Here is a 22,461-nt window from a genome sequence, read left to right as displayed (position 1 = left end):
TGATACTACTTCTTGGCCGCAACAATGTACGGGTCACATACTAGTAGACATTATAGCATTTTCCAAATATATATCCTTTTCACGCAATGCGGTCCTTGTCAAATTAGTCATGCTCTTGTTCCCTTCAGTGCTAAATACTAAAGGTCAATTTGCATATGTCCTTTGACATTCTATAGATGTTATATAGCAAGGCCCACCAAGCAAGTAGGATATACCCAGTCTGTTTTAATGTTTAATAGTGAGAATCTGGGAAGACAAAGCGAACGGGTGCAGAACGAAGGCGACGGCAAAGATCTTGAAAATCGTGATAATCCGTCGATGAAGGTATGTGTCATCACGACCTTTGAAATCGTTTTAGAAAGATCTTCAGTCTTAGTCTAAGGGCGGGTTCAGACGGAGGGGACGCCAAAGGCCTAGATTTTCCCAGGCTGCCGAGCCTTTGCTCGCAAGAGGCGGCGTGTAGGCGCAGGCGAGGTCCCTGATGACGGCTGCGGCGCTGGTGGAGCTGTGCGTGGAGAAAGTGAGCAGAGAACTAGTTGCTTTCAATCCGGAGGATTTGGCGAGCTTACCCCGCCATCTTGCAGAAGAGGTGGTGAAGCGCGTGTTGGAGCGTCCATGGCCGTCCCTTCTGCACCAACTCCTCATTTTATGCCAGGCCTTCTGGAAACCCTCTTCACTCTCCCTTCACCAACACCTTCCCCCCCTCCATAGCCACTCCCTCTCTTACCTCAACTACGCGCCTTCTATCGTCAAGCTCGACCTCAGCTGCAACGCTTGGCTAGACTCGCTTGAGTTCCTCCCTGGTACGTTTTCTTGCTTTATGTGTATGAGAGAGAGAGAGAGAGAGAGAGAGAGAGAGAGAGAGAGAGAGAGAGAGAGAGAGAGCACGCCTGAACGTAATCAAATGAACGACATCCTGCGCACCCCCTGCGCACATGCATGGACAATCGCTCGCAGGCTTGCTGATGTAAGCTGCAGATTTTGGCAGAGCTTGCACAGGCTGGTTGTAGAAGGATTGCAGCCATTTGGATACCCTCCCATCTCCTGGTTAAAAAATGGCCATTTTCCTTTATATCTGTTTGTTGGTAGTGCCTGCTCTGTAGGTAGTGACATAGGAGCGGTGCTTATCAAATTTTGTACACATTTTTTAGGCTTTCTTTTAGGTTTTTCAAAACTATTCTTTAGGCTTCGAAATAAAAATAGCTTGCGTAGATCTCTCTCTCTCTCTCTCTCTCACACACACACACACACACATTTGCGCTACCATTCAAAGCTCTCTCTTTCTCACACACCAAGAAGTGCCGCCGTCTGCATGTTAGTGACGGCCTTGTTTGATAAATGTATCTATTTTTCTTTTTCGTATAAAATTAGTGTAGTTATGGGGTTAATTTTTTGATTAAGTGTTTACTTACTGACACATGTTATAATTTGCTGAAGTTAGGATGATTTTACAAGCTTGTTTTCGTTAGTAGAATTGGAAATGAATATGAATTTTTTGGAATTCTGTAAGTTAAGGTAATGGAGATTACTGTCCTTCTTAGCTTATTTGATTCCTTTAACTTTGAGCCTTGCTCCTGTCCTTGCCTTGCTATGCAAGGCTTTAGAATATTTATCGATGGATGGCTGCTTTTGTATTTGATTAAGAAGGTTTTACTCATGAGGGCTTACACGAGCATTTCTCTGTTTCAATCAAGTCCATAGCTGGACGTTTGAGGCTGGTGGCTTGCTCTTGCAAGGGATGTCGGTGGCTTTGCCATGTGATGAATAAAATATGTTAATTCATGTGGTTTTCTACATTGCCATTGTGGTTAGTTACTTCTATGCATTTTGACAGTTAATAGCGTAGAATAATTCGTTTTAGTCAATTGTATTTCTTTTTTGAACCTTATGGAACTTCTCTCTCTCTCTCTCTCTCTCTCTCTCTCTCTCTCTCACACACACACACACACACACACACACACACACACAATTTGTATCAAGAAAGATCTAAGTTTTTAGCTAAGTTTAATTTGAAGAATTTGCATATTCATAGCTATGGTCCTATTTGTTGGGCTTCTTTCAAGAATGTCTTAGTTAGTATTCATTACACAAGTTGTTTCATAAAAGCCCTCAATCGTTTGAGGTTTAAGGAAAAACATCTTATGGTAGATCCTCCTTTAAGTCTGGTTCATACCTCTCAAGTTATCCTTTCAAACAGCTTTGTCCATTTTCAGGATCACATAAAGAGAAGCGAGAAAAGTTCAAAGTAAGAGCACCGTACGTGAAAGTGTGAAACCGTTGTATGCAGCAATAGCAAAACATGGCTTTGAATCTTTCCGTTGTTTTTCTATTGGTACATAGAGGGTAATTTTAGAAATCCTAAAGAGTTTTGTAAATCAACATACCGTTTTCCTATAAGGTTTCAACTTGGAAGGAAAGTCTTCTTTACGTAAAAATAAGACAATTTACCATAAGAAACCTATGATTTGACGAAGGCATCCCAAACCTGAGTTAGTTCTCCTTTCAAGTCAGTCTAAAAGAACTTGGATTCCTAAAGGTTCTTGTTCAAATCCACCTTCTATCTCTGAAATCAATCTAGTTGTTTTGCAGAACAACTATTTCTAGAGTACAAGGTCTCCCTAGGGCTTCAATCTCTAGAATTGAGAGTGATGGCCCTTCTAACCAAAGAGTTTCTGCATATTAGGTATTTTAAACGGAGATTGATTTACCTATCTAGAGCCATGGAGTTATGTTCTTTTTGTTATAAATTATTTGAGAGGTATAATATAAGGATCCTATTTAAACTCTTGTATATCCTTGAGAACTACTCTTATGAAGATTTAGAGCTAAGAGAGTCTCATAGTACTCAACTTCGAGTAGTGTTAGGCAAATTTTTGAAGTCAAAGTGTCTTAGTTTGGAAAATCCCTTGGTTGGAAAGAAACATTTGTTGATAACTATCTTTACCTCCCCCGACTTAGACAAGATTGGATTAAGCTCTATTTTGAGATCTCAAGAAGCTTCGGATGCTCTCCCTCTCTAACAAACTTGGACACCCCAAGTGAAGATTTTACCGCGACATAGCAGAGATTCGCTTCAAAATACTTCACAAATCAAAAGAGAGTAGACACGGCCCGAGGTAGTTCCGTGCCAAGAGATATTGGCCCCAAAGACTTGTGCCCCTTTTGATATTTCTTTTTATATTAATCTTTGAGCAAAGTATAACCGGCCCGCGGGTGCTCGCTCTTAGACTCTGCGTCTAGATGCTCTAAGAAGTGAGTCTTCTTGGGTCACTTATAAAGGTTTTTACAAGGGTTGCTAAAAGCAGAGCCCCAAAAGCATTAAACTTCAAAAGCCACGTCTCCCAAAAGCTAGCGTTGCCAAAAGCAGCCGACAGAAATTCATACAATTATTGCCACGTTAGCATGCTCTTGGCTTCTTATTTATGGCACCTAGGCCCCTCGGTAAAGGTCCATAAGTTGGACATGCCACGCCATCAATTTGTGACATACCCCCTTCTTGAAAGAATTGTAGCTTTCCAAAAACGCTATGGGCTGAAATCTGCGACTAGTCCAAAAACGTTGTTTCTGTAGGTCTTTGACGTTGAAAATCTGCAGGTCTTAGGTTGAAAACTTAGGCTTCTTGGGGCTGAATGTGCTACTCTTTAGGGGTTGAATCTGCTATGACAAAAAACGCTAGGCATGGGGGTTTCTGCTGTTGGCGATGGCAAGGCTGAAAACGCTGGTGTTTGCAGGCTGCTGAAAACGTTAGGAGAACTGCCGCATTTTGTTGGTAAAAACGCTACGGAATGCTGGTGCGTTTTGGGGTAAAAGCGCCAGGGCTATGTTGGTGTGGGGTTGTTGAAAAACGCCAAGGATGCTTGCAAGAGGGAATCGCCTAGCACTTGGGGAGTCTTGCTTGAGAAGTTGCCTGTTGAGCGGTGGGGCTCTTGCTGCCTCTTCTGCCATTTAGTGCTAGTCTAGGTTTGCTTATATACAAACTTACTCAATTTGCCCTACCTACTTTTCAACAAAAGTCACTTAAAAATAATAAGTGAAAAATGTCAAAAATAGGTAAAATAGGCTAAATGCACTGGAAAATTCCCCTGAAGGATTCTGATGGGAATGCTTATGATCATGTTGTGTGCAACCAGAGGATATGCATCTACACTAAGTGACTGGGCATGCACGGTCTACGAATAGACTCACAAAAGTGCCAGATCACTTCTAATCTAGACTGACTGCATTGACTGAACCTTGATCATGCTGTAGCTTGTCCACGGACACATAGGGTTGGATGTGTCACGTGACATCCCCTCCTTTTCAAAGTGAGGTACTGGTACCGAACTGTATGGCGTCGAGGGAGATCGCCAATAGCATCCGGAATCCTGGAAGGGACTCTTCGCTGGCCCACTCTGATGCGTGGGTCATGCGATACTTGAACTTCATAAAGGTCTACAACGCTTGCTTCTTTGGGCCGTGTCGAAAGCGACAAAGTCTTTTGTGGCTCTTCGATGCTTCAACTGCGTCTAGAGTCATGCTTCTTTCTTCTTCAAGAATCTCCATGGCTGAAAATTCATGAAACCATTTCCAACACAAAACCATGAACATACCTATTTCATGTAAAGTGAGTGGAAAAATCTTGTCTTCCTCAAAGACTGTGCATGCAATGTAGATGAACAAAGAGACGGAGTGCCAAACCGTTCACCACACACATGCAAACAATGAGATCGAATCTTGTCTTTCTGATCTAAAGCAATCAACTGTGGCAATTCACAACGGAAATGCCCATGCTTGGTGCTCATACTTTCATGTGCTCTTTCTACAAATGTGTCATGCCAAGGGAGAGACATGGAATGTGACTTCCTTGAATGCATACTTTTCAGCTTTTCACGAACAATCCGCATACATTCGTGCTCATTCATGATTGAAACGTGCTCAACGTACAATATGTCATGCCTAGGAAAAGGGATCACATAAAGACGTTATTCAAATACAGGAAACGATCACGAATGAAATACTCGAACAATGCGTGCGTATCAATCATGCGAACACATAATACTTCCTGTGAAGGTTCTTTGGACCTAGGCTCGAGAGCCAAGATTGGTTCTTCCTGAAGGGGTTCTTTGGACCTCGACTCGAAAGCCAAGATCGATTCTTCGTGATTGATCGAATGTGCAATGAGGTTAGCTTCACAAGAGAAAGTATCAACTAACACATCATCCTTCTTGTGAACAATCACATCTTCTTCATGCAACTCATCATGCTTGTGAGAAATCACATCTTGATCATGCAAATCATCATGCTTGTGAGAAATCATATCTTGATCATGCAAATCATCATGCTCATCATTATCATCCAAATCATCATGCTTATCATTGTCATGCAAATCATGTGTATCATGCTTATCATCATGCAAATCATGTATATCATGCTTTGGAGAAGAAGAGACTGATAGAGTCTCCTTTTCCCGAATCTCTTGCATGTGTGTCTGCACTTGAGAAAAAAGAGTTGCAACAACTCTTTCATGTGTCGGTCGCTCTATTCTTGTCTTGCTTTGGCTGCCTTTCTTTCTGCTTTTCTTTCTGTGTGTCTACGATCCATTTTTGCCATTCTTGCTTCGCATTCTAACTTCCTTTCCATAAACATATGGTCCAAAGCCTCCATAGGAGTTAGTGCAATCCTTGACGTAGATGGGGAAGGGGGAGGGTCGGAAAAACCTCCTGGTGGGGAAAAATCTTCTTCGCCTCTCTCATGCTCATCACTTCCAAGCGAAGTATCCATTCCGCTTCGAGTGACGACCATCCACTGAAGTCGTGGGTTCTTGTGGTCTTGGGTTCTTAAGTTCACGAGGAACTTGGGGGTCTTGGTTCTTGGGGTTCTTGAGTTCTTGAGGTTCTTGCAAGTCTTGAGGTTCTTGAGTTTCTTGAGGGTCTTCTTTTGCTTGCAATCTGTGTTAGAGAATCTTCTCTTCACCCGAGTTCTGCTCTTTCCTGCGGGCGCACCCCTTGGCGACCTTGCGCTTACACCAAGGTTGCTTTTTCCCACCTCATGTCGATTGGCCGGCCGCCGCTAAGTACACGCTCCGCTCTCAATGAGTGAAAAGAGACACAAGGGGAGGCTGGACAAGCCCTTCTTTCCTGGGATTCTTGCCACTGTTCAAAACATAGTTACATGGGACGGCGGGTCGGGGTCGGGAACGGGGTCGGGACGGCAAAAGTCAAGAAACGGGGACGGGGTCGGAACGGCAAAAAAAAAAAGGAGTTTTTTGGCATTTTTTGACCTACACACATGCCACACACATAGAGCATCACTTTGACCATAAATTTACACTAAATAGACCAAAGAACACGAGTCATATAGGCTGAAATGTGCTAATAAAACATCGATGATTGATGGATACAAAATGAGAAGTGCATGCCACAAGGGCTCAAGAGTCAAAAAGCCTAAAGGACTTAGGACAAGCCTGAGGCCTCAAGGATAACAAAAAGTACAAAGGGCTTTGTAGTAGGTAGAGTCGTATACTCGAGAGTCGAGTGATCAATGATCATCAAACTCAAGAAGTGCTCGCCTGTTGAATCTCCACATCGTCGTCGTAGTCGAGGTCGTCAGCGACGTATGAGGGCTCGGGAGGCTCGCATTGAGGCTCGAAATCCTCCTCTAGCTCCTCCAAAAGAGTATCGGCCATAGATGGATTCTCTTTTGTCATCTCCCACTCAGTGAAAGGATCTGCCTTGTGTGTGACGCTCTTGGCAAGCATGCGTAAGTTAGCGCTCACAAACACCAAATCATTGGCCCTCTGAACCCCAAGGCGATTCCTCTTCTTAGAGGCAATGTGGCTGTACACACTCCATAGTTGCTCCAAGCAACTAGTGGTACATGCTTGGCTAAGGACACGAACAGCCAAGCGCTGCAAATGTGGGCCATCTCCTCCCATCACAAAACCGAGCCAATCTTGTTGCGATCAAGCTGTGCATCTACACATCCATAGGAGCCCTTCTTTTGCCTGTAGTTGAGTAGCTCGTCTCTAATCTTGCGCCTAATGTCACTGCTAGGCTCAAGGCACTCCAATGCAAGCCGCCATCCTTTGCTCACCTCCTTGTCGGTCTCTTGACGCCTTCCTTGAAACTCAGGGTCAAGCACATAAGCTGCCGCATGAAGTGGAGAGTAGTATCCATTCCACCTCGACTCACAAGCCATGAATCTCCGCATACTGAACAGGGTCAGGCACAAGCTTCTCAAGTTCCTCTATCATCCGATCCATGGCTTCGTAGACTTTGCCAATGCATGGCTGCAAGCCATCCACCACTCGAAGTAGGTGTAGAATAGGCTTGACCATGGCGTCAAGAGTCTTCACCTCCTCCCACCGAGCGGCGTCGTCGGCCCATTCTCGGCATTTCAATTCTATTACTGATGTAGACTCCGGCATGGCTTGGAACTCTTCACTGAGAAAGAGGCCCCTTAAGGCTCCGCCACATGTAGACAAGCGGCCTAGCATAAGCCAATTAAATGCAAATCTTGTCTCTGAATATTTGAGCAAGGACAAGTGGCTCCTCTTTGAGAATTCATGGCGCACTTTTTGATGGTTGAGCACAAAGGAGAATTCGAGAGGCGTCACCAATGGTGGGTGAAATCCATGACAAGTTCCCTATGTCCTTGAGGAGGTTATTGAGGCAATGCGCCATGCAAAATGTGACATGGATGCTGGGATACATGCCCTCAATGATAGCTCCGGCTGCCCTATTTGACGCCTCTCCATCTGCAACCATACAAAGGACATTCTCCGGGCCGGTGATCTCTATGGTGCTTGTCCACTCCGCAGCAAGCATCTCGGCGGCCTTGCCACTATCGGATGCATCATGTGACTCCACAAAGTACATCTCCCCCCGAGAGTAGGCCACCACCCCGTGGATGGACCGCTTGCGGGTGTCGCTCCATCCATCTACAAGAAGAGAGACGCCATTGGTCTCCCACAAATCCTTTGTTGCTTGGGCCACTTGCTCCACGACAAGCTTCTCTTTGTCAAGGAGGGTGGTGCGAAGCCTCTCCGATGAAGGTGGCACATAAGAGGAGCCATATTCCCCTATTTTCGTAACCATGGTTCGAAAGTATGGAGACCTATCCACACAAAATAGAGCATGTTGTGTGAGTATGGAGAGTCGAGAGTCGAGAAGTTATAACCCATTATGAATACAAAATGGAAGATTGCAATGTGCATATGTCAAGGGAAACTCACCGCGAAGGATGGAAGGCAATGTGGTCTTGGAAGAAGAATCGGGCAACCGACCTATCCACCTCTTCCTTCAATTTAGGATTCCAATTTTCGTTGAGAGTGGTTTGGCGATGCGGAACGGAAGAGGACGGTGTAGATCCATGGCTCTTGAAGGTTCGAGAGATGTCGTTAAGGTTGGCTTCCCTTTGCTCTCGCGGTGTCGCCGTGGCGGAGGGATCAACGGCAACAAAACGGCCCCTCTTGGCCGCTTCCGCAACCTCATACACTGTGAGCTTCTCAAGAAGATCCAACCTCTTCTCGGGAGCTACATGAGGGCAAAACTTCACGTCGTGACCGGGTTCATGAAGAAGATGGGCTCGCACTTTGTTGAACCACCCGATCTCTTGTATGGACATAGCTTGCACGTCCATGGTCTTGCACCGCTACCTTTGCCACGCGAGCTAAAGTCGACTTCATCCCACCACGACCACGTTTGCACGGCGGGCCTCCTTCGAGAAGAACCGGCTTTGAGAAGTGGAGTTGGCTTGAGACATGATGGTGGAGAGACTCGAGAGAGTAGAGCTTAGAAGTTAGAAGAGTTAGAGGAGAGCTTGTGTGGAGAGAGAGTAGAGGAGAGCTTCAAAGTGGGTAGAAGAGGGAGAGGAGAGCTCTAAAGTTCAAACTTCAAAGTGGGTAGAAGAGGGAGAGACTTGAGAGTGGAGACTAGAGTGTAGAGTAGTCAATGGTCATGCTTCAAGCTTGAGCAATGAGCATTGAGTAGAGAGGAAAGCATTGATGATTGAGACTTGAGTAGCTTGAGCCTTGAGCTTGAGGGAAATGGAATGAGCATTGAGACTATGAGTATTAAGAGGCCCAAGGGAGCCTTTTATAGCCTCCCAAGGGCCAAGGCTCCCAAAATGTGGCAGTTGGAGCTGCACAGATCCGTTAAAAACGGTCAAAAACGGGCAAATTTTTGAATGGACCCGGTCCGACCCCGGCCGTCCCGTTGACCCCGGTTCGTCCGCGGCCGTCCCCGGTCCGTCCCTCCTACAACCTGCCCGTCCGGCCCGATTTCTGTCCGTCCCTCGGCGTTCCCTTCCGTTCCCGGCCCGGTTACGGCCGTCCCCCGGCCCTAGGGCCCGTCCCCCCCGTCCCCTGTAACTATGGTTCAAAAATACGATTAGGAATTGACACGCCCAAGCGAACTTGGGTTCGTGCGACCGCAACAAGCAAAAAAAAAATCTTGTGATTCTTGTAAGTAAAGATGTTGTCAAGGATACTACGCTCCTTGACAAAACTCGTCTGAGTCCCATGTATAATGCTCTCTAGAAGTGGCTGAATCCTCAAACTCAGAGCCTTGGCAAGAATTTTGTAGGGTGAGTTGAGGATGATGATGGGGCGCCACTATCAAATCTCATCCAAGGAGCCACCCTCCTTGGGAATGAGGTAGATGAGGTCCTCACTCATGCTGCTAGGCATCTCTCCTGTGTGCAGGATGCACTGAAAAGCACTACAGAGATCTGAGCCAAGCAAGTCCCAGTACTCCAAGAACAAGCCATCCTAACTTGGACAGCTACCACGTGGGAGTGCCCTAAGAGCCGTGTGTAGCTTCTCTAGCTGAAGAGGCAGCTCAAGCCTCTGGCGCATCTCCTCAGTCACAAGACAAGGCATCTGTGCCCACACGTGCTCTCTACATGCATCCTGACTTTCACTTTACCCTAAGAGCAACAAAGTTTTGTACTTTCGTTCATTTGATTCGGTTCGAGCCCCACGCAATGTGGTACCAATTTTGTTTTCATTTGGCTTTTTTTTTTTTGCCACATTCCTTTGCTACTCTAGAACTCTCTGGCCTGTCTTCAGTCTGCTCTTGCTGTGCCTTTTTGGGGCACTTTGCAGAGATGTGTGTTCGCGGATACGCCGCGACGGACGTCAGTATAGCGAGAACTCACCTAACATATAATGTCAACTGAGGACGGAGCTCGACCCGCAGGCGCGTGGAAGCAAGCAAAGGGTGTCAACCTCTACTCGACCGACTAATGACTACTTCCTACAGAGATATCAAATCTACATGCCATCGGTTCTGTGAATGTGGGAGTCTCCTATGATGCTACCGCAAGTCAAAAGCCCATCAAACGATCTCGAAACTTCACGAAACTCAAGGGAAGTGCTACACACACTGGAATGCTGCTATCCCTAAGGTCTCTGACCACAAATCCTAACCCAATACCCTCCGTGTAGAAAACGCGTAGTATGTCTGGTCGGATTTTACAGGTCACTGTTTCTAAAATCTAACATGCCTAATGCGTAGCTCTCGCTCTGATCGCGTGGATATGTTGAAATGCAAAAACGGACACGTTTACTCACCGAAACTCCAAAAGTAGCTCGCGGGTGAATCTGCCAAAACACAGACGAACGCGCGTGAGGTAAGCATCCACGCGTAGCTCTCCTCGTGGGCAACACGATGCTGCTCTCCGTTTGCGATTCCGACCACCGTAGCTCTTATAGCACACACACACTCTCTCACTCTCTCGTAGTCTCCCAGACAACACAGAAGATAAGATTATTAGAAGTCCCTTTACAACGCTTTAGGTTTTGGTTTATATACTAAGCCTTAGAAAACCTAATGTCCGGCCAAAATGACCTGATTTGTCCCTATACTTCTATAGAGCTTAATTACAACACTGTGAGCTGGCTTTGCTCATCAACAAGCATCTGCGGCCAAAATACAATTGCCGATTTAAAATATGAAGTTTTTGTAACCATTACAAAAGTGGCCGTAATGGCTCAAAATAATAATAACGGGATATTCGATGATGTCCATGAGCTTGTATCTTCACATTTACAACATCCATCTTCATCTTCATCACTTCGTCAGCATCTTCATATGGAATCTTTAGAGAATCTTTGAGGAATCTTCATGGAATCTTTGTGGAAGCGTTGTTGAAAGATTTGCCTGTCAACACTCTCCCCCTTTGAATTCTTGTCGTCTCCGACAAGACCCTATGTCTGTAGTGGCCTTGACGAGTGCTTCATGTTTTGGGTTGGTTAAAGCTTTTGTTGTTGTAGTTGCTTCTACTAGATGCTTTGTATGTTGTAGAGGTACTTTTTTCTTGTACATGTAGTGTAGTTGAAGCCATAGCTATCCCCCTCCGATTGGTGGTTGTATCGTGAATAGGTTGAGTGAGGTTTGTTGTTGTAGCAAGTCTTTATCTTGGCAGCTTTGTATTGTTTGTTCTTTGGGTGTCATCTTGCATGTGTATCTGTAAACTTGAAGCCTTTTTGATTTTTTTCTGGGCCGTTCCCCTTTGATTTTCTAATTGATGAGCATGTAGTTGTTTGGGGATGTGGTTGTTCTGCTTTTCTGTGTTTATATAAAAAATAAAATAGTAAAAATAAAATGTGGTGTATATTACAAAATGAAGGTCTTGGATACCTGGATAGGACTAAAGTGAAAAACCTAGTGGGAAAAAAATGCCTTTAGTCACAATTAAATGTGAGGCTATATGTACTTATGTTTTGATATAACCGAGTTTTGTTGAGTTAAAGTACTTACGGTCGAATGGCTACTATTATTGACTGGATATACATTGGATAAGTGTTAGTAGCTTGAAGTCAGAGTCGTTGTTGAGCAAATGCTTATGAAACCTGTTACCGCTTCGTCATCGTCATTTTGTTGTGTAAGTGCATGGGTGAAACACAAATCGTGTCAAATGCAAATGTCCAATGATGGGACATTATATATGCTTGCACAGATAGATGCATGGGAAACAATATGTTGTGCGAGAAGAGTGTGAATGGGTGCTTCTAGGAGTGAATGTAGCTAGAGAAGCAAAAATATATTTGACTTCAAGAGCTCCCATTACTCACAAGAAGGGTTGTTGATGCTCGAGGTTTTTTCACTCTCCTCACTGTGTACGTGTGCGTGAGTGTTTTGTAGATTACTCCGCCTCTCCACCAAATAATGTTGTTAGACTTTGACTCTTCTGCTCACCTATCTAGCATGAGCGACTCAATTTTACAATATGCTCAACTCTTCCAGCTTGAGCTATAATCTAAATATCTAGACTCATAGACCACAAAAAATATTAAGACATGAAGCTTGGGTTTGACGCTTGCTCATTTAGTGGCTCAGCTGCCCGACTCTTGACTCTTATGCCATGATTTTATGGTGACTTGACTTACTCACGGGAGCTTTCGACCAAGAATAGGTTTTGAAATTCAAAACTCCCATCCTCGAAGAGAGGATTTGTAAAGGATCATACTCGCAATATTGGTTTCTTTTGCCATACCTTGGTGACCTTGGTTGTTAAAATTTCTTTTTGTTGTTGTTGGTCCTTTGGTTGAGAAGATTGGCTCGCTCCATTTTCCGTAACCCTTTGTCTATCATGTCTTGACATTTCTTGAGAGCTAGAGATGACTTCAATCTTCTTCGGTGTGTGTTGTTCTTTTGGCATCCATTTGTATCTGCATCGTGTGATTAGCGCGCGTTTGCAGATATCCCTTGCCTTGACTGTGACATTGTCCTTGATTTCGTCTTCCGTGAAATTGCGATTATTTTCAAGCTGAAGTCGTTTGATTGAAGAATGTTTATCTGGCATCTTTAGTAGCCAGATTCTTCGATTTCCTTGATAGTAACCTTGTGCTTGAAGAATTGTAGATGGCACTTCCCATGATGTTTTGATGTCGTATTGAGATGTACAAGAGTGCCATTTTTGGGATTATTTACCGATGAAGTCCTATGTTGATATGAAGGCCACTTGGATTTGAAATTTCGTGCGTACCTTTGGCGAGCCTTGTTGGTTGGTCTCCTTATATAAATATGAGCTTTGTTGCTTTTGGGGACGCTTTTTGAAACCTTTATCCACCGCATAAGCCGAGGTCTGTGGTTTTGGTAACCAAAGTTTCTTTTGGCCCTCATAATAGCCTTGCTCTGCTGAGCGGTAGTGGGAGGCTATCCATCCCATGTGTTTACCTTTCGTCAGTTGGCTAGGATCATTTACCCATATTGGGTCCTTGACCTTTATTTCTTCAGCTTTAATGTAGACCTTTGAAAACCTTTGGCGGCGGTGATCTCGCAGTGTAGGGTATTTCGGTTGAAAGATTTTCTTTGGAATGTGCCTTTCATGTGTAAGCATGATGTGGTCATTTGATATAGAAGCTCTGTATTGAACTTTTCTGGGTTGGATTGAAGACTTTGATTTAAGGGGCTACTTCTGTTGGTAGGACATTTGTGGGCTCATTTTGGCTTTGCCTTTGTCGGCAGCCGATAATCTTGGAGCGGTAGTACGCTGGCTTTCTTGAGAGCTAGTCGTGATGATCATCATTGAAGTTTCAGATTCTTCTTCAAGTGTTTTTCCCCATATCTTGGACAAAATCAAATGTGTACTCATTTTGGAAGAATCCACTACTAGGAATTTGTCTTTGATTACCTTTGACCGTAGTGTAAGGGTAGCTTTTGCAATCCCTAAACTTGTAACGGCTATTCCATGTGATATAGGAACCTGTACCTGAATTTCATACAGTTTCGGCTTATCTAGAAGTAACCACAGCTCATAAGACATGACATTCATCGTGGCAGTGTCATCTATCTCTACTGTGAAATTGAATTTCAGTTTCTCATGCACATCCAACGAGAATTTAATCTTCTTGTTGGCTGCCAAGTAACTGATGTTCTCTTTGCTTTTGGTACTTGTCTTGGTTTTTTGTGCCTTGGAAGCTTTGTCATCCTCTTGTATGTTGAACTTCTTTGTCATTTGACTGGTTGTAGCATGTCCCAAGTGCTTACTATCTTTTGATCTATAGCTTTGGGGAAGGTCTATAGCCTGAGATGCTTGTTGGTCTTCATTGCTAGTTTCTACTCTGACACCTTGATTCTTGATTTCAGAAGCTCTCTGTCACTATTTACTTCTTCTAGCACTTGAAGGTCATTCAATGGTGACTTTTCTTCTTGGAAATCTTTTGAAGCTTGTGTAGCAGGATGTTGAGGTTGACTCTCTTCTTTTGATGCAGTGGTCGCCGTGGCCTTTGGTTCCCATTGTTCCATGGGTTTTTGTAGAGTCTCTTCTCGAAAATATTCATTCATATCCTGCATTGCTTTTCCTTGGTAGTCAATTTTGGAGTCGGTCATTTCTCTTTCTTCTGTGGGTTCTAAAACTTCAGCTACATCTTCTTTTAGCTTCTTTTGCTCTTTGATTTCTTTAATCATCCTTGTAGAGTCTAGAGTAGAGGAATTCTCTTGTAGAATTTCAGCTTCATCCATTGATTCAACTTGCATGTCTTTGTCTCGTGAGGTGACACTAAGTTTTGTTGTTACCTCTGCCACCTCTTCTTGGGTTTGCTTACCATCTTCAAAATCTTGGCTTCTTTTGCTCTCGAATTCTGAACTGCGAGCTTCATCTTCATCACCTTGTGGATGCTTTGACTTGTCCTCACTGAGGTTCTTTAAGCTATCTTGAATCAGCTGCATCAATTGATCTTTTTTGAAAGCCCGATTCTCTATGATAATGTCGTTGACACCCTTGACTTCAAGCAACTGTGTCTTGAGCCTATCTTTTGTGCTCTGCGACAAGATCTGCTTCTTTTTCGGAGATCTTGTTAGGGATTCTTACCTCCGTTCCCTTGTTGTCACTGTCTGAACTTTGCTTTTGGCTTGTTGCTTCTTCTTTTCCATGTAGAGCTTTGCTGGGCAGTCCTTCACTAAATGACCAATGGCACATTGGTTGCAATATGTCGCTATCTCAACATGTGCACCCTTTGGACGAGGCAGCTCTCCATAATACTGTTGATAATGGTTTCCTGTGGTATCTAGATACAGATATGACCTCTTCTTTGCATGCATGAACCTGTAGATTACGACTGACTTAGGTGTATCCACTAGCTTCGTCTCTTTATCCTCCATCGTCTTGTCCCTTCCATTATTGCTTGCATACAAGATCAAATCACTATCCATGGTTTCTAGCAGTTGTAATGCTAATTCTTCCATCAGCATATGGTCTTTGACGTGGGGCTTCTGCATAGCCTTGGGGCTATGTTTCCGAGTTGATTTTGGCGAGGTTTGCACCGAGGGTGAAGATCGAACCGAATCTTTGTTTTCCGTTTCCCTGGATGGTGCTTTTGGACGGGGTCCAAGTATGTGACTTACAAGTTGCCCACAAATGCTAAACTCATCCATATTTTTCACATTGGCTATTTCATAGTGCCTACCGTATTTGTCGACCACAATGACATCTTGACCTGTTGGGTTCACAGATTTAAACCAATAAAACTTTTTCATTTTACTTAATTCTCCAGGTTTGGGATCTAAGTATATGTAGTATGTGGTAGACTTAGTCTCAGAATTTCAAAATTTGTATAATCCCACATCCCCTTGATCTAAGTCAACCATATATAGCTCACCTGACCTTCTACATTTGGCATTGTGAATTTCCAGTGGTCTCTCCTTCGGCTCGGCATCTTCCAATGCTTCTTGAAATTCCACTTGGGCTCCTGAAAAGGACATTGCTTCTTATAAAATTGGACTTCTTAATCCCACTCTTGAAGAGATAGGGTCTCTTTGTTGAGTTTGAACTCCCCCCATCCGAGAGGGTTCCATATTTGATGTTGGCATCTGTTTAATGCCTGATGATATGACTTGTTGTGCTTTGTTAAGTAGCTCTTGAGACCGAGCTAGTTCTTTTTGAAGTTGTGCTATCTTCATAGCTGGTACTTCTGGCGTATTCCCTGTTTGTGCAAGTTGGTGTGTTTGTGCTTTGTCTTGTGCTCGTACGGTGCACGAGACTTGTGCCATGTCTTTCTATGTTGTGTCTTGTTGTGTGTCATGTGGTGTCACTTATTTGTGTAGTGACAGCTGTAGGTGCCAATTCTTCCAGGTGCATAGTTAGAGCTAAACCTATGACGAGATGGTATACATTACCACCTTTAGACATGTAGTCTTCTCCTCTTGAGCCAAACGCTTCTGCTGTAAAATAATGATTGTTTTCTACAGGAACTTCATGACTTGTGACAGTCTTGTAGTATCGACCGTCTTCGTCTCCATAGAGGGTACCAATTTTTCGTTTTCCATCTGGTGCTTTGTACAAAAAAATACTTGGAGGATATGTGTAGATATCTGTAAGTTGATCTCTATTCAACATTTCTATCTCATTGTTGATGTGTTTTCTGTGCCTCATGTAGATTGATCCCAGACAGTCTTCCATGAAATCTGGATGTGGGTGCAGTATATTCTTCGCTGTTTTAACTTCCACATATTGAGATGTCCGAGTTTCCTCTGTATCTTTCTTTGTCTTGATGTACAAATTCCGATTGACATTCTCATAGCATGGCAGTCCTTTGTAGTGGCCAATCAGATAGATCCAAATTTGCTCTCTTGTAATTTCTGTGGATGTACTTGAAGCTTCATCTCGGCTGGTCTGATTCCTTTGAGACGCCATTGCTTTCGTTTTGACTCCCTTGTTATACTTGTTTAGTGATAGCTCTAATTGCTTGCCTCAATGCTAATAAAAATTATTAGCACCCTTGTGTCGGTTTTTTTCGCTTGAGGTCCTTCAGCTTTTGTGGATGCCTTAATCTTTGAGTTTTCTGAACTGGGCTTTGCTTGCACTGCTTGAACTTCTTAGCTCCCTTGCTTGCCAAGGCGCATACTGACTTGTCTCGTTGCTTGCTTTGCCTAGAGCTTTTTAGCAGGCCTCGATCTATTGGAAGCACTGTGATAAGTTATGCAACTTACCACTATACTGCAACGACTGCTTCCTTCGTAGTGATTCTTGAGTCGAGCTAACCTGTGTTCACTTTAGCATACAATTTGCAAAATTCTATTTAGCTGGCAAACTTTTTCACAATGAATGTAAAAATTCTTGATGTGTCTTTGACGGCCACACTTGTTCCATGGGCTCGGAAGTGACTTTCAAGTTCGCTTTTAGCTGAACTAAACTTAAGCTAGCACAAGACAATTATGCACAAGTTGCACTGATTTGCTAGCAAAAATCTTGTGTTAAAGTTCTCCAAAACTTGCGACTGTTGTTGCAAAATCAAGAGTCGTTGTGTATGGTCTTACTGCTACCAAATTTGTGTATGGACGCTCAAATTTTACACTAGGCCGTAGTTAACTTTTACACCTTCCCGCGGGTGACCAATGGTTTTCCCAAAAGATAATTTCAATCTGCTAACTTAGCAGTCTTTAATGGTCAATTAGAAGGCCTAGAGACCAAATCTGGTTTCAAATTTCAGCTTCCCGATGATGAAAATCTCACATGCACTCATGTCCGCTCCAGGTCGATTTGAGCGGTCTGTTCCAGAGCCTGGGTTGACTCTAGCCGATGACCTCGCTTATGGCTCACTAGCCCCTCTTCTAGAGAAAAGTCAAAACTATGTTCAAAACCGTGACTGTTTTCTCACAATTCTTTCGAACTGTCGGTTTTAGACACTCTTGACTTTCGGATGCATTTTGAGGCCTTAAACAATGTTTTTTTTCAAAGTTGACCTAAATGGTTGCCAAAGTCATACATTTAGTTCAAGTTTTACTCTAAGATTTGTAGTGTCGCTCTCAGGCTACGTTTTGATATAAAAACTTTTCCAATCCAATATCGTTTGTGAAAGTTATGGCCAAAATAGTGAAATGCAGTTTAGAATGGTCAAAATGAGTCCAAATTCAATTTTAAAAGAAGATTTGGGATCTCTGTGACACTGTGAACACCCCTTGTATGGTCAAAATTACAGTTGGATCCCAAAACTGGCCTGGAGACATCCTACGGGTAGGATGTCTTTTTGCTCAGAATTGAATAAAATTTGGTTCAGAGACTCCCCTTGGTGTGTTGAACCTGGTCAAATGCTCAAGAATCTGTTTCAGAAGCTGGATACTCTATCAGCTGATTTTTCAAGTCAAATGAGCTCCAAATTGGACCAAAATTGATTGGCAGGCTTATAAGATGCTATGAAACACTTTGGTATTGTCAAATGTTGGTTTAGGGTCCAAAATCATGCAGGAGACATCCTACGGGTAGGATGTCTTTTTGCTTAGAATTGGCCCAAATTTGAACCCTAGATTCCCCTTGAGTCAAGCAACCCAATGCTATTCTCAGAATTGAATTTGGATGCCAAAAGGTCAAGATTTGGGCTGCATAAGCTTCTGGTGCACTCAGAGGGTAGGATGTCTTTTTTCAGGAGCAAATGATGTCCAAATGACTTGAAACTTGATGGCTAAGCTTAATAGGACATGATAAACAATTGTATGAGGTCAAAATCTCCCCAGAAGTTCATTTAGCACCTGGAGGTAGGATGTCTTTTTGCTTAGATTTGGCCAAAATTTGAACCACAGGTTCCCCTGGAGTCTAACAACACACTGGTTGAAACCGGCCCGAAGGGCGGTAGGCGTTGGATTTCACCCGAAATTCTTTACTTTATACACACACACAGAGCACTTTGCAAAGAGAACCTGCGACGGGAGTTAACACTTAAACACACACACGGCTCGGAAGCTAGAATGCTCCGAGCAGACGCCGACAATCTGTAGGCCCCAAAATTGGCGCCCCTTTCGGTATTTCTTTATTCTTTAGGAGGGTAAATTACAAGGTAAGGTCCTGGGAATCCTTCACGTGTATCCACCTAGATACCATTTGATTTGGCCAAATTTCGGCAGCATAACAACCCCAAAACTTGTGCGAAACCAATTCCCCTGCTGGAACTCGCTTGCACTGTCGTATACCCTCTGATTCCTGTCCAAAAACAGTAAATTCAGCACGCTGTATTTACTGGTTTTTGCCCTGTTTTCAGCCCCAAACAGTCCCCTAACTGTCCTCTGCCAGTGGGGCACGATTCCCAATGATCGTGGCGTCCGTATGGCTGGAAAACAGTAAATATACAGCGCATACACAGCGCTGATTTTGCACCTGTATGGTGAGGTTATGACCCTCACCAGTGCCTGCTTTGGAGCAGCAGCTAGCTACCCCTGTTCCTGCTCAAGGAGGCTCTTGCCTCAGCACAAAAGCATGAACCCACACAACTGTACATCAGTCAAATGAGGAGCCCTCTTGTGGGGCATCACATAACTGCACGTAGGGGGGAGAGAGAGCAGTGTGTAGTGTGCAGGGCATCACTCCTAGCACCACACTGTACATGAGAGGGAAAGGAAGCACTCCATAGCTCTTAACCTGTGACAAAAGCTGAAACGAGGCCTCTCCCAGCATAAAAATCAGCGCCCATTTTTCTGCAAGAGGAAAGTTCACGAAAATGTGACACTTGGCGCATTTTCAAGCATTTTCCAGTTTCGGGTTCGCCGCTTAAAAATATCCCAACCGACGCGTCAGTTGACTTCGCGGCAGAGTTATAAAGTGTTCCCCTAGTCATACTGGAGGTAATGACGTGAACACATTTCACGGCCCAAAATAGCAGTTCTCTAAATTTTAGGAGATGCTTCCGTTGGGTTGCCACTGGTCTTCTGACCATCTATCCTCATTGGAGCCGCATCAAAAAGTGCAATGTGGCCCAACTGTCGGATACTTTTTGTTGGTAGTCCCACCTTGACTTTACGCCTTAATTGAGTTCACTTCCTAGTATCCACCAACTTGCTAAGTGCGACGGGGGGGCCTATATGATCTTGCTCTGAGCCTAGACATCCTCTTACCATACGAATTCCAGTGCCGACCACTTCCCGTCTGCGGGTGAATCCACCGTTCACATTGGCCATACAATGTCCGACCGTTTGCTACTTCAAAAAGAGGGTCTCAAAACAAATAAAATAAACCCCATTGGAAAGAAACCAACAACCAAGGTTAGCAGTTGCCACATCTCTGTGACATGGTTAATAACTACCACGTCCTCGTGACATACCCCCCTCTTGAAATCGCAAACGTCCTCGATTGCATACCATAAATACACGCCATTGATGATCTTGTGCTATTAACACTCTTTTATCATCGCATGTATCCGCAAGAAAGGTCGTAACATACATAGATACAAATGACTTAATGAGGCCTTCATACTTTTGCCATTTCCATCTATGGCACTGAATTCATATGTACATTTGATGTACTAGCTCTATCATTACCCCTCCTTTGCACACGTTGGGTTGGGGCATAAGTAGGCTGTAACCCAAAGGCTTCAAGGTAAAGCTGCAATACATTTGGTGACTCTGACAGTTCATGCTCTTCCATCCACTTTGCATCCATAGGTGGATAGTTCTTGAACTTCACCAAATAACGTCTTGCAACTTGTCCTTTAACTTTTCTGTCCTTATGTGCCAAAACTTGCTCAGGTACCAGGATCTCATCAAGTTCCTCAACTTCTGGCTGATCCTCAACTGGCATATCTTCTGGCACATCACCCACGAAGGGTCTTAGAAGACTCACGTGAAATGCATTATGAATCTTCCACGCATCAGGCAATTTCAGCCTGTAAGCCACATCGCTGATCTTGTCAAGCACTTGAAAAGGCCCATAGTAACGCATGCTGAGCTTAGGAAACAGCCGTTCCTTGCCCTTCATCTTCTTTAACCTTGCCTTTTCGAACCTTAAGAGAACCCAATCACCAGGTGATAGTAACAATTCACGACGGTGACGATCAGCAGCCTTTTTCTGTTTTGCCTGAGTCTTCTCCAAGGCAACTTTAATCTTCTTATACATCTCATCCATGTTCTCAACATATCGATCTGCCTCAAAGATCTTTGTCCTTTGTATGCAAAATGGGAGGAACCTTTTTGCCGCCTTCAACAATTTCAAAAGGTGCTTTGCCAGTAGATGAATGCACCGTATTATTGTACGCATACTCAAGCATAGGCAAATACTGTTCCCACTTGCCCTTATTATCTGACACATAGCATTTCAGCAGATCTAAGACAGTAGAATTGGCCTCTTCTGACTGTCCATCAGTTTGTGGATGAAACGAAGACGAGAACTTGAGCGTAGTACCCATGTTCTCAAACAATCCTCTCCAAAACAAACTGGTCATGCGAGGATCACGATCACTGATAATCGATTGTGGCATACCATGGTACTTAAACACATTGTACATGAACAAGCGTGCCATCTGATCAGATTTTATCTTCTTCTTGACAGGGATAAAATGGGCTTGCTTGCTGAACCTGCAGATAATGGTCCATATACCATCATTCCCTGTTGGCGTCCTTGGAAGATCAAAGATAAAGTCCATAGCAATGCTTTCCCATGGCTTATCCGGAATCGGGAGTGGTTGTAACAACCCTGGTGCCTTTTGCCTGTCAAACTTGACCTTTTGGCAAACTATGCATGCTCGCACAAAGGCATCCACATCTCTCCTCAAGGTAGGCCAATAGAAGAACGTCTCTACCGCTCTAACTGTTGCATCAATGCCACGATGCCCTGCATACGGTGGGACATGACTCTCTTCCATGACCTTATGTCGCAGTGGCCTAGTGACACAAAGTCTGCCATGCATCATCATAAAACCATCTCTGAGGAGGTAGTGCTCGTGATGTTGCCCCTCTTGTAACTGTTCAAAGATCCTTGCAAAATCTTCATCAACAGTATACTGTTCCTTCATGTCATCTAACTCATGATGATAAGGAATTGACACAGCTGAAATTTGTGGCTTTCTTGATAACGCATCAGCCACAACATTCTTCTTGCCTTCCACATGCATAATCTGGAAGTGGAACATGGAAAGAATGTTTGCCCATTGCATATGCTTTTCGGATAACTTTGACTGTGTCAAGAAGTATCGCAAGGTTTGATGATCTGTTTGGACAACAAAATCAGCACCTAAGAGGTAGTGCTTCCAGCTAGAAAGCGCATGAATAACGGGCAAGAGCTCTTTCTCATAGATTTGCATAGTCCTCTCTGGCCCTTGCAAAATTCGGCTTTCATAGGCTACTACCCGTCCATCTTGCATTAGCACTGCTCCGATGCTACTGCCACACGCGTCACACTGGACCACAAATGACTTCCTGAGATCTGGCAAAACAATAACTGGATCTGAAGTCAACTTTTCCTTTAAGAGACTAAAAGCTGAAATCTCTTTTTGGGTCCATCTGAAAGTGACCTCTTTCTTTTGCAATGCGTGAAGAGGCGATGCTATCTCTGCAAAATTTCTGATAAACCTTCTATAGTAGGAACACAATCCCAAGAAGCTTCTGACATCGTGCACAGTCTTCAAGTCTGGCCATGTCTTGATAGCTTCGACCTTTGCGGGATCCATTCTAACACCATCTTTTGAGACTATATGGCCCAGAAAGTGGATCTCTTCGAGGAAGAATTCACTTTTCTTAGGATTGACAAGTAACCTGTGACTGCGCAGCTCTTCGAACA

At 43.9% G+C, this 22,461-nt stretch overlaps 1 protein-coding gene across 1 annotated transcript in view; it reads left to right on the top strand.

Moving 5' to 3' along the window:
• Positions 1 to 374: 374 nt before the first annotated feature.
• Positions 375 to 22,461, top strand: part of LOC147454615 (uncharacterized) — a 61,980-nt gene continuing 39,893 nt past the window's right edge. Inside the window, exon 1 of the mRNA XM_086517382.1 lies at positions 375 to 803. Coding sequence (XP_086373508.1) covers positions 482 to 803 — 322 coding nt within the window. The 5' untranslated portion in view covers positions 375 to 481. The remainder of the gene's footprint in view (positions 804 to 22,461) is intronic.

Source organism: Adiantum capillus-veneris, chromosome 7 (genome assembly GCF_014529385.1).
Source record: "Adiantum capillus-veneris isolate H3 chromosome 7, ASM1452938v2, whole genome shotgun sequence".
NCBI lineage: Eukaryota > Viridiplantae > Streptophyta > Polypodiopsida > Polypodiales > Pteridaceae > Adiantum > Adiantum capillus-veneris.
Note: the sequence above shows the minus strand (reverse complement) of the source record. Positions and strands in the feature narration are given on the sequence as shown.